The sequence below is a fragment of the Pan paniscus genome, chromosome 4 (assembly GCF_029289425.2).
Source record: "Pan paniscus chromosome 4, NHGRI_mPanPan1-v2.0_pri, whole genome shotgun sequence".
Taxonomy (NCBI): Eukaryota; Metazoa; Chordata; class Mammalia; order Primates; family Hominidae; genus Pan; species Pan paniscus.
This window is the reverse complement of record NC_073253.2, coordinates 78,826,215-78,839,016: the sequence shown is the minus strand read 5'-3', so window position 1 is coordinate 78,839,016 and position 12,802 is coordinate 78,826,215. Positions and strand designations below refer to the sequence as shown.

The 12,802-nt window shown below is 37.4% G+C and overlaps 1 protein-coding gene across 20 annotated transcripts in view; it reads right to left on the bottom strand.

Moving 5' to 3' along the window:
* The window catches only part of DROSHA (drosha ribonuclease III), a 131,221-nt gene that overhangs the window by 78,868 nt on the left and 39,551 nt on the right, over nt 1-12,802 (bottom strand). For all 20 annotated transcript variants that reach the window (XM_034960227.3, XM_055112470.2, XM_055112474.2 and 17 more), the window contains 3 exons: nt 6,637-6,708; nt 5,018-5,099; nt 3,683-3,757 (listed from right to left, as the gene is read on the bottom strand). In XM_034960227.3, the coding sequence (XP_034816118.1) occupies nt 3,683-3,757; nt 5,018-5,099; nt 6,637-6,708 (229 nt within the window). The remainder of the gene's footprint in view (nt 1-3,682; nt 3,758-5,017; nt 5,100-6,636; nt 6,709-12,802) is intronic.

The following is a 12,802-nucleotide window of genomic DNA, read 5'->3' as shown; positions in this document are numbered from 1 at the left end:
ATATTAAGCTTTGTAGACACTTTCAGTTCTCCAAAGTGACTGTACTGTTTTACCTTCTCATTAACAGTGTATGAAAATTCAAGTTATTTCACATTCTCACCACTTGGCATTTATTTTTTCTTTGTCAATTTAGCCATTCTGATGTGTGTTCAGAAGTATCACATTGTGATTTTAATTTGCATTCTCCTAATGACTAATAAAATGGAGCACCATTTCATATATTTATTAGGTACCTAGATAGTGTTTTTTTTAAAGTGCTCATTCAAGTCTTTTGCCCGTTTTTCTATTGGCAATGTCTATATATATATATATATATATATATATATATACTGAAAATACTCAAATGTCCATTAATCATAGATAGGTTTATTTTAATTTAGTCATCCCATATAATACTATATAGTAGTGAGAATGAGCCAACTACAGTTAAGTGCAACAGGATATGATTCTGAAATACATTAAACAAAAGACAGAAGCAAAAGAGAATATAAAATTCTAGTTTTTATAGTTTAAAAACAGGTAAAACTAATACATGGTGTTTCAAGTCAGAATAGCGGTTACCCTTGAGGGTCTCAGCAGCGACTGGAAAGGGGTCCGAAGGGGGTTCTTGGAAGCTACTAATCTTGATCTGGGTGCTGGGTGGATGGTCATATTCACTTTGTAAAAACTCACTAAGGTCCTATATTCATGATCCATGCACTTTTCAGTATTTATGTTATAGTTCAACCTAAAGTTTACTTTATAAAAATGAGAGATAATACCAAAGACTATTTGAAAAGCACACTCACTAGTAACCAAAAACATGAATACTTAGATAAGGCATTATTATGACCAATTAAATAAAATCAGTAAACAAGCATTTACTGAGTCCCTGCTATGTGCCATGAAGTATGTTAGCACTAGTGATACAACAAGACAGACAAATGTTTACTCTTCAGCCTCATGGAACTCACCACTGAAATTTTTTAAAAGGAAGAAAGAAAGGAGAGAAGGAAGATGGGAAAGGCAAAATGCTAAAAATGAATAATAATGCATTTTTCATGGCAGCACAAACTGATGTTATTCTTTTGACAAGAAATTTGGCACTATATATCACAATCTTTAAAAATATCCATCTGCTCAATGAATTATTAAAAAATAGATGCAAATCATATACTAGTAGATGACAACTACGTAAAAAAAAACCCTTCTGCACAGAAAAAAATGAAAATATATATCAAAATGTGTTTTTAAATTCACCATTTTCTAAAAGATCTTTAACAAAGTCACATTATGAATAACAAATCAACCGTAATTTCCTATCTAATACCAAAATGCATTTTATACATCAGGTATTTTTCTGTATCCTTCGGGGTCTTCTTAGTATGTATATTTTCAAAGGAGAGTCTAATGAAAAGGTAAACCCTGTTTAAAAACAAATCAATAGACCTTTTTCTTTATGACAACCTAAATGTTATCCCCACATAGTTATGTGAGAGTTGAAATCTCACAAAGTAAATATCCAACATCAGATTTTTCTTTAAGGTGATTTTAAAACTGCCCACTTTCTCTCAGACATCTGTTTGGTCATAAAACGCCTACAGGAAAGTAGATATAGAAAGGAAAAGGCTTTTCAGCAAATTCACTCTAACACCATTTTCTAATAAGTTTACTGCTGAAGCTCCATTCTAAAATCAAAAGATTCATTCACCAGAAGAGAAGAAACGGCATCTCAATAAAACAAAACCAGATATAAAAAGGAGAAAAGCCTTTGAATGCATTTCTAAACAAAATAAACATGAACAGTAATACTAAAAATCTGAGTAATGCTAACCTAAAATAAACTAAGCCATTTTGACTGCCTGGACTGAGGAAAGAGTATCAGGAAAAAATCTTGAGAAAAATCTAAACCAGACAGAGTAGACAAGAAACTAAAGCCACACAAGAGGAGTCAAAGAGACAGGAGGAAAGTAAGGAGCGCCCAGGCACCAGAGCAGGGAAGAGACTAACACTGAGGCACATCCTCTGCACTTGGTCTGTAGGAGGCTGCCTCTGGCATCGGCAGCTGCAGTGGGCTAGGGACAGTTAGAGAGGGTCTGGCACTGAAGCAAAACTTGGCTGTGAATGGACAAGGGCACTGGAGGAAGCCAGACTCCGACAGGCTCACTGCAGGGCTCTCAGGCATGAGGGAGACAAGGGCTCCTGCCCAAGGGAGACAGGGGCTTCTGCCCATGGGAAGACAGGAGGCATAAGGAGGATAGCACAAACACAGCACTGAAATTCTTTAACTGCTGATATTGGGTGGAAAGGCTACACGAAGAAAAGCTCCCCAACCAAGATTATAGACCTCAGATTTATAGTAGCAGCTATGTTTTACTCTTCAGTATTACTGAGCGGCCCACATATAGAAGAAAAGGCAAGCAGTTGGGTTGATGACATTAACTCGGAGATGGTGGCCATACAAGCAGCTGAGACAGCTAGAACTGACAGGGTAAACGTCAGAGCACAGGACCTGGTGGGGAAGGCAAAGGAAAGTAGCCATACATGAGGAGAAGAGGGAAGATCCAAGTAGATGCAAAGGCAATAGGGACATGAGAGGCTAGACTGAAGGATGTCACCAGAAAGTGAGATAATGGAGTCAAATTCTAGGGAGAAATTAATGTAGGTTGGTGGCATGGTCCAAGGTTTTATCTTAAGATTAAGTGGCTGAGTGGTGACAATCCTTACAGTAGAAAAAGTCAAATAATTATATAGCTCAGGGTAGAATGGTAAGTGAAGTTCACCAGGCTGGTAACAGAACCTCGTGGAGAGAGGAAACTGTAAGCCAGGTTTCACAGCATTTGATAAAGCAGGTAATTGACCAGGAAATAAATAAAGAAGGAGTGGGAATAGGGTGCCAGAAGCCTCAAGGAGAAAGATTTTGCAAACAAAAAGGCAACCAAAAGATTTCATTAAAAATACTTTTTTTTTTTTTTTTAATTTTTAGAGATAGGGCCTTGCCATGTTGCTCAAGCTGGTCTCAAACCCTCACTGGGCTCAAGCGATCCTTCCTTCTCAGCCTCCCAAATAGCTGAGACTATAGGTACATGTCACTAAACTGACTCCAAGCATTTTTAAAAACACTAAATATAATGCCAAATATTACAGTTGGATTCTTTTTAAAAAATTAGAAAACAGTTAAAATATTGCTTTAAAAAACTGTCATATATTTCCCTATATTTTATTGGGAGAAAAAATTATTTTATACCTTTTTTTCACTGTAAAATGAATTCAAGCACATGTCAAAAGATAAGAAAAAAATCACTATAATCCTACTACCTTAATGTAACTATTATTACAGTAATTTTTTCAGCAGTTATAATCATATTGCATTTAAAATTTTTTTATTGTTTTCCAATTAGCCATATGCATTTTTTAAGCCACAATCATTTCTCCACATTAACACACCTGCATGATATTTTGTCAAGTAGATTTCTAAAATTTATAAATCTGTTCTTCCATTGTTCATCTAATTTGGACTACCATAATTTATGCAGGGATATAAATCCACATGTATAATTTTACATTTCTGTGCCTAACCTGAGAAGTAGATAATTAACAGTATCGAAGGTGGGAAAGTTGTCCCTGAAGACTGAAAGGAAAATGGCAAGCTTATTTTCAGATGCACTATCTCACCAGGTCACTGACAAGCCAGAAGATTTACCTGGAAGAAATCTTACAAAACGTGGCATGAAATGAAATCTTGGGCAGCAGGGAGGACTGTCTTCAAACAAAGGACCTGAAGCAAACAAACGAGAAAAAAAAAAAAAAGAAAACTCAGTCTTAAAAAACAAGCACTGCAACTTAATTTCTAAGATTTATGATAACCACAAAAACTACCACCAGAAGTAGAGGCATAAAAAATACCACCACCTCCTGCCACTCCTCCTCAGTGGCTAAATCAATCATTGGTAACTGCCACAAGCACCCAAGGAAGACTGCAATGAGGAGACTACAGGAAGGCAAGAAGAGCATCCTCTTCTTGCCCCAAGTAGCAAATACATACAGTAAAATTATTTTTAAAATTCAAAACTATCAAGACTTATTATAATTGAATTATTGTATGATATAATGTGACTATGTGTTCATTCTTTCCCATTTTAATCACTACACTAAAAAAAAATTGTTGAGAAATGCTATCAGTTTGAAAAGCCATTCATCAATAAATAAGTAACCGTTTGCTAGAATACGGATACTTCCAACCGCCGGGCGCAGTGGCTCACGCCTGTAATCCCAGCACTTTGGGAGGCCGAGGCGGGCGGATCACGAGGTCAGGATATCGAGACCATCCTGGCTAACACAGAGAAACCCCGTCTCTACTAAAAATACAAAAAAAATTAGCTGGGCGTAGTGGTGGGTGCCTGTAGTCCCAGCTGCTCGGGAGGCTGAGGCAGGAGAATGGCGTGAACCCGGGAGGTGGAGCTTGCAGTGAGCCGAGATTGCCCCACTGCACTCCAGCCTGGGCGACAGAGCAAGACTTCGTCTCAAAAAAAAAAAAAAAAAAGAATACGGATACTTCCAAAAAGTAAGCTACTATCCAAGAACCAAGTATCAAGTCTTTGAATCTATCTAGTTCACTCGAAGTGTCTGCGTGTGTGCATGTGTGTGTGTGTGTGTTTTAATGACTAACCAAAGTTTTGCATTTAAATAAACTTCCATCTTAGAAGATTTATTACAGCAAAGTTTACTAGATTTAAAATATTAACTAATGGTAATTTCCCAGGTACACATATATCAAGGTAGTTACACATAATAACTGGTACCATCTTCAAGCTGCTACCAGCTAATAATAAGCCCTGTCAAACTGTATAAAGTAAAATCCATAGAAACTTATTCATGTCAAATGATAACAAGCATTCCTGTGAATAACACTTTTCTCTGGGTATTTAAAAAATAAGAGAAATTTCAACTATTTCCCTACAACTTTTATAAGAGTTTTCACATATATCATAATGTTCTTCCATAAACATTACTCTCTTCTTTAAATCCTATTACTTACCTTTAAGATTCCAGTCATATAATTCCAAAATATCTCTGAATAGGAACAGTGAAAAGAGTTCAAGCCCTTTCACACAAAAATTCTGAAAAATAAACCAAAATTAAATTACTGTAGTTTGGCAAAATATACATTAACTGAAGGTTCAACTTGTTCTTGTCAAGTGTCTTTAAAAGTGTCTGTTAAAACTATACTAAGACCATATAGTTTCCTGAAGAGTTTGGCCACTGATCACTAGTTTCAGACGGAAATGAAATAGACAATAATGCCATTAGGATTCCTTAATGTCAACTTAGCCCTTCTCAGTATACAAATAAAATAAGAAATTCAAAAAGTAAAGTCTCACTTATATTAATATATTTTTCTAATTCAATTATAAACTGTGTCAGAATCTTCTGAGGATGTTTTGTTAATTCAGATTATACATATGCACCTGATAGGCTTGTCCCCCACCCCTGCCCCATACATCCAGCATAATTGTCATGGAGTTACCAAAAAACAGAGGTCCTGTGTACCCAAAAAGTTCAAATAAGTAATGAATGCAAATAAAGGGCTAAGAAAATTATACAACTCTGCACCAAAATTTCTCCTGTAAACAAGCTAAACAGATGATATATTTGCAAGTGAGACTTATCTCATAATTCTTCCTCCTACTTGTTTTGCTCGGAGTTCATAAATCACCCTGCGTGAGATCACGCCAGAAGTCATAAACTTTTACAATAGCAAATGAAGGCATATGACCTTAAAAACCAAAAGGAAGTTAAAAAAAAAAAAAAAAAAACCCTTCTAAAGCAGGAGAATGAAGGGGTGGTTCTTTTTCTTTAATTCTTTTTGAAAGGAAGGTACAATAAACAACACTTGCTCAGAATGAAACAGGTGCCAACTACGCACACATGTGATGCCGATCAATTTCCCCCTCCACGCTCCCTGCCCATGACAGAGCTGTCCCATTAAACAAGGTTTGCAAGCAGAGCCAGGGGCTCCGGAAATTGACCCTGACTCCAACACAATGTTAAGTGCACAAGCTTGTTTGCTGTCTAGTTGTTATTTCTTAGTATGATTTGTTGACACCACTAAATTCAAGATCAGACTATGAATCATTCTGAGATTCACATTAATCTTCCTTTGGAATTTTAAATCTCTTGCATATATTGAGATAAATCTGCTGTTGAGCACTCGCAATGAAAAACAATTAGGAAAAATATGTAAATATATGGGAAGAAAAATGAACCAAGCATTGATCTTGTCATTGGAGATAACGAATAAGATTATTACAACAGCTATCAGATTGTTTCACTATTCCAATTTCCCCTCTGATAATGGCCAGTAACCAAAATCTGTCCCCTACGTAAAAGAAACTAGAAACAGATGTAAAGTTAATATCAGCAGACGTAACACAAGGAGAAAGGGGTACAAAAACAGGTCAACAAGTTGAAAATTGGCCTGAATTTTAACCTTGATACTAGAGCTACATTTCACTGACTCTTTCAACAGTGAATATGATACTTTAGAGATATTCCTGGCAAAAGCCAGATCTGGCCAAGTTCAATGCTTTAAAATAGTAGTATGGAACAAGCAAAAGAGCAAAGTACATCAAACCACTACACAATCTTTTCCCTTACCTCCGGCATCATCTCTTCAATGAAATGAATCGTGTAGTCTATGTTGAATCTAATTACTTTACACAGTGGAATCTGCAATAAAAAGAAGTGAGGTTCAGTTCCCCAACGTCTCCCTGCAGGCTCATATTATACACGTTTGTTACCTGACCCAAAAGGCCATGAACCAAATGAGAAGGCTTCACCTTCATCTCAGCGGCTAACAACACTGCACACGAAGCTTGACCACAACTGCTGGATTTTAATGACAAGAACCCAGCTGGCCTGGCCTCGCCAAGAAACCTGCATAATGCGGTGCTTAATTAACAGTATTAGCAGCAGCAACACAAACATGACAAGAACCCATTAAAACCACAAATATCGCCTCTAAAGAATTAATAAAACCATAACCATAAACATTTCTGTTTCTCAAGTTTTTAAAATATTTTAGAATCTCTGGCTCCTTAGGCAGATCAGGGATAGTAGGGTGATAACTCATCATTTATGGATTCATAGGTCACTGAAAACACCCAATTCATGCTGCCCATCTGGCTCTTGAGCAAAGGCAATTGTGGTAATAAATATAATAATAACAAATGATAATAAAAATAATAATAGCTAACATTTTTTGAGCCAGGCAGTGTCCCAAATGCTTCACAATATTCATTCATGTAACCATCACAACATCCCTATAACATGGGTTTGGCTACCATGTCCACTGAACAGTGCAGGAAGCTAAGGCAGAAGAATCATCAGGTACCATGCCTAAGATAACAGGTAGCTTGGTGAACTGCGAAGTCTTTCTCTAGACTCCAGCTCTTAGCCACTAGAGTATACCCCTCTCATTACCTGTTCTAATACTCAAGATACATGTGAAAATGAAGGAAGGCTCTGCATAAAATAAATCCACATCTATCTTACTTTACCAATGTATCATCAGACAATTGCCTACTGCCTACACACAACAGGTTTTCCATAAATATATTTTTGAATGAATTAAAGAATGAAAAAGGGAGGGAGATTACTGCAGAGAATTGGCTGGCTAGCTGGGGAAAATAACAGACCCAGAAGTCCCAGAGATGCGTTAACTGAGTTTTTCTGGCTGCTTAATCTGTCCATAAGATGATTTTATACAGATGTAATCATTTTCATAAACCACAGCAATCAGAAAGAAACAAATTTTAATTCTATCAGTGAAAGGGATGGTAAGAAAAACAGAAAAATAGTCTTATAATGCCATCTACTGGAAATCCTTTTCTCAGATACAAAGTTTAGTTCTTGGGGGCTTTTCCTTTTTATTCTAAAGAATAGTGGTTAATTTGAGTGAAATTCATAATAGCCATTATCATTTTTAAGTTCTACTTTCTTCTTTTAATCATTTAAAAATATTTAAGCGTTACAAAATTTTGCATGATTCAATGTATTTTTAAAATACCTATTCTTTGCTAACAACTATATTAGGTTCATAAGTACTCTAAAATAAGCTACAGGTCCTATCTTAAGAGGTAAAGATGTGTAAGAAGAAAGGCATGTAAGCAAATACAAACAGAATACAATGCAATGTAACTTCTAAGTTCAATTAAAAAACAAACAAGCAACCAAAAAAAGTATAAAGTACAAAAGAACCAAAGAGGAGGTAACATATGAGTTGTCTTCAAAGATGAGGAGGGGCCGGGCACGGTGGCTTACGCCTGTAATCCTAGCACTTTGGGAGGCTGAGCGGCGTGGATCAACTGAGTTCAGGAGTTCAAGACCAGCCTGGCCAACATGGTGAAACCCCATCTCTACTAAAAATACAAAAATTAGCTGGGCGTGGTGGCGTCTATAATCCCAGCTACTTGGGAGGCTGAGGCAGAAGAATCACTTGAACCCGGGAGTTGGAGGTTGCAGTGAACCAAGATCATGCCACTTCACTCCAGCCTGGGCAAAAGAGCAAAACTCCATCACAAAAAAAAAAAAAAAAAAAAAGATAGGGAGGAATTTTCCAGGTCATCCAGAAAAAGTTGAGGCAGAGCAGGTGTTTAGCTTCTAGAAAAATGGAGGAAAGGGAGCTGAGGAAAGAAGTAGTAATTTCACAGTTCAGACAGAAGTGCGTGGAGAGAGAGAGATGCCAGATGATCTAGAGAGGAAAATATGAACTCTATTATGTAGCCCTTACAAACCATGTTAAGGTCAGGGCTTATGGATATATGGCAACAAGAAATCATTCAAGTACTTTAAGTTACAGATTATCATCATTTACATTTCAGATGAGACACTGTGGAAACAGTGTGGGAATGGCTTGTAAGGGAACAAAGAAGACCAGACTGAAGTCTAATGCAATAGTCCAGGAGCCAAATGAAGGGAAGACTGGAAAGGAAGAGAAAAATTTTAAACACAGGAGATATTACTGAAATATACAGTGACCATTCTGATGTGGGAGGAAGAGTGAAGAAAGAATTGAGGATCATTTCTGGGTTTCTGGCGTATGTGACCAACTAGGTTACTTAATTCAGGAGGTTGTCCCCTTAGTACCTCAAATTCAATATGCAGGGAAGATGATGAGTCTAGTTTCACACAGGTTGAGGGTAAAGTATCTGAGGAAACATCGAGGAGGTTCATTTCAAAAGGCAATCTAAAATGTGAGAGTGGAGTATTAATACAGAGGTACATGTCACAGCTATTAATATTGATCTGGTGGGGATCAGAATATGCATGGGTGGAAATGAACTACTCAGAGAGTAAATAGGAGAGAAAACAACCAGAGCTGTTGGGAATTCTCAAGAGATAGGCAAAAAGCAAATGTGCAAACTTTCTTCCTTGCTATCATAGGAAAAAGCACTCTGCTAGATGATTTATGCACGTACAGTCCTTTCTCCATTTCATTTTAAGTAAAATCACTTCTTGGAATTCCTTCTCTGACCTCTTCTCTTTGTATATACTTTATTTTCTTTTGGGCTTCCATCCATACCACCAGAGCCCTTCTCAGACACACAAATTTGGAAAGGCAGGATCTCCTCATCTATTCAAACTGTAATCTCTCTCTAAGTGTCAACAACAGCTTGTTATTTTGCTACACAATGGTCAACCAAGAAACTGTGTAACTTCAAAGATCACCAAAATACCTCCCAACAAATGCCATCAAATAATATAAATGACTACCATCATGTTTGAATACTTAAAAGAACATCCTATACTGACTTATACTCCTATCTCACCCTAGCAAAAAACTCAAAAAACTAAAAAACTCTCCAAACCTCCATCTTCTAACTCTACTACTTCAACACACTGATTGACCAAATCCAGGGGTCAGCGAGTCCACTGCAAATGGGAAGCCAACTAAAGTGGGAGGGAAATGATCCAGGGGTTCTCCTGTGCTTTTGAGAATACGACAAAATACGGTGTAACTCATACATATACCTTACATTTTTTTTCTTTTTCTTTTTCTTTTTTTGACACGGAGTTTCGCTCTTGTCGCCCAGGCTGGAGTGCGGTGACGCGATCTTGACTCACTGCAAACTCCGCCTCCTGGGTTCAAGCAATTCTCCTGCCTCAGCCTCCCGAGTAGCTGGGATTACAGGTGCCCGCCACCACACCCAGCTAATTTGTGTATTTTTGGTAGAGACAGGGTTTCACTATGTTGGCCAGGCTGGTCTCAAACTCCTGACCTCAGGTGATCTGCCCGCCTCAGCCTCCCAAAGTGCTGGGATTACAGGTGTAAGTCACTGCACCTGGCCCTTTTCCTTTTTTTTTTTTTTTTAAGAGACAGGGTCTAGCTCTGTCAACCAAGCTGGAGTTCAGTGGGGCAATCAGCTCACTGCAGCTTCAAATTCCTGGGCTGAACTGATCCTCCTGCATTAGCTTCCAGAGTAGCTGGGACTACAGACAGGCATTACCACACCCAGCTAATATTTTTATTTTTTTGTAGAGATGAGGTCCCCCTAAGTTGCCCAGGCCGTCTTGAACTCCTGGCCTCAAGCAATTCCCTTGCCTTAGTGCCAGGATTACAGGTGTGAGCCACTGCACCTGGCAAATACACATATCTTTAAAACTTCAGATAAGTTGTCAGAGCTCTTAACATCAGGTATTATAATAACAAATGTACTACATAAAAAGGTAAAATTCTCCCAGAATGCTCTATACTCAGCCAACAAGGCTTTCAATCCACTTCAATTCAAGACCTTAAGAGAACTTATAGAACTAGATTTGGTGGAGATTCTATCATTACCATCATTTGCATGACATGCTTACTGACATTCTCTCTCTAGCAAGAAAAGGAATCAGATTGGTAAAGCAATTTAACAATTCTTTTCCTTAGGAGTCTATTTCAAATTCAAGAGGCCTTTGATGGATCTAATTCCTATGAACTGCACCACAGTCAGCTTAAAACTCTATTTTTATCAACATCTCTAATATAAATGATAGGGTTTGTCATAGAATAAAGTTCTCACCGAGAACTTGAACATTTACATAAAATATATGCTGAAGCCAGGAATTTTTTCTGTCCTTTTGTTTTATAATGACAGTAACGACTGTGACTAATTTAGCATCAGTGGCCTCTCAGGCCAAACCTTGTGCTGGGGGATGTTTTTAAGAATAATGTTTTCTACTCACTTTTGCTGTAAACCTAAAACTACTATTTTTTTTTTAAAAAGTCCACATTTAAAAAAAATTATGTCCGATTCTCACTAAAACCCCAAGCATTGCTATCATTAATGAAGTTCAAAGAATTCACTTGTCCAAGGTTAAAAAAAAAAAGGATTCGAAGGAAGATTCAAACCCAGCTCTGTCTGAAATCCTTTCCAAAGAGAGGTGCCAGTATTTATTATGTGCCAAACACCATGGTAAACACTTTTCATGCGCCATCTTATTTATTTTTCACAAAAGCCAATGAGATTGTTCCCACTAATACCCTAATCTTACAGATGAGAAAGCCAAAGCTTATAAAGATTGAAATGTCAAATCGCAGAGCTATCACTAATTTTAAACCCTGGTCTCTCTAAAGCCACACTGCTATCCTTCTTTGTTTAAGGTGATCCTAAAAGTCAAAATAAGATCTATATTACTTCTAGGGAATCAAGAAATAAGATGAAGAATAGTTTTAAGTATTTTCACGCTAACTAAATTCTGTGTATTTATAAGCCCTCTGTGGGGAAAAAAGAGACAGGCAGTAGATGGTGGGGGGTGGAGAGTAATCAACTCTAAGGCTATGAGATTTGGTGTAACAAAGGGTTTCAAAGTTTGTGACACTTGAAAAAAAAAAAAGCAAAGAAATCATGAAAATTCAGAAACCTCTTAGTACCTTTCCATAAAGATTATTTAAGAATGGCCTAATACTATTGCTTTTCTATATTTATTTATTTATTTGAGACATAGTTTCACTCTTCTGCCCAGGCTGGAGTGCAGCAGCATGATCTTGGCTCACTGAAACTTCTGCCTCCCAGGTTCAAATGATTCTTGTGCCTCAACCTCTCAAGTAGCTGGGTTTACAGACGCACACCACCACGCCCAGCTAATTTTGTATTTTTAGTAGAGACGGGGTTTCGCCATGTTGGACAAGCTGGCCTTGAACTCCTGACCTCAAGTGATCTGCCTACCTCGACCTCCCAAAGTGCTGGGATTATAGGCGTGAGCCACCGCACCCAGCCCATATTATTGCTTTTCTACATTAGTGAACAGATGGTCCCCCCGAAGAAAAACGTAATATATATTATGAAATGATTTTATTTTTACATTACAATGTAATCATCTTCTCAAAGAAAATTCTCTAGGATAAAAAATACTGTGAAATAAAGAAAATCTCATTAGGAAAACAATTTGTCTTAAATTAGCATCACTGCTATGGAATCATATCTACTTACATAGAAAAAAAGAATGACAAAAAGGGCTAAGGTAAGGCAAAGATTTGAGTCTTAACTGTACTCTCCAATGGAACAGAATTTCATCTGTGAAGTAAACAGTACTAAAATAATTTTTCAAATTGCAGATGTAATTTCACGTAACCAAACCAGAAGAGGTTAAAGAACATTCTATTTGATGTGGATATACAATAGCTACAATTCAGTAAGTTCTACAACAGCATCTGTACTGGGTCAAGTACACTGCCACACATCTGTTCCTGTGCCACTGCCAGCCAATTCACTCTACATCCAACAGCAATATGAAGTAAGAAAGACAATTCCTGGGACTGTGAGCATGGAGATGGAAAGAT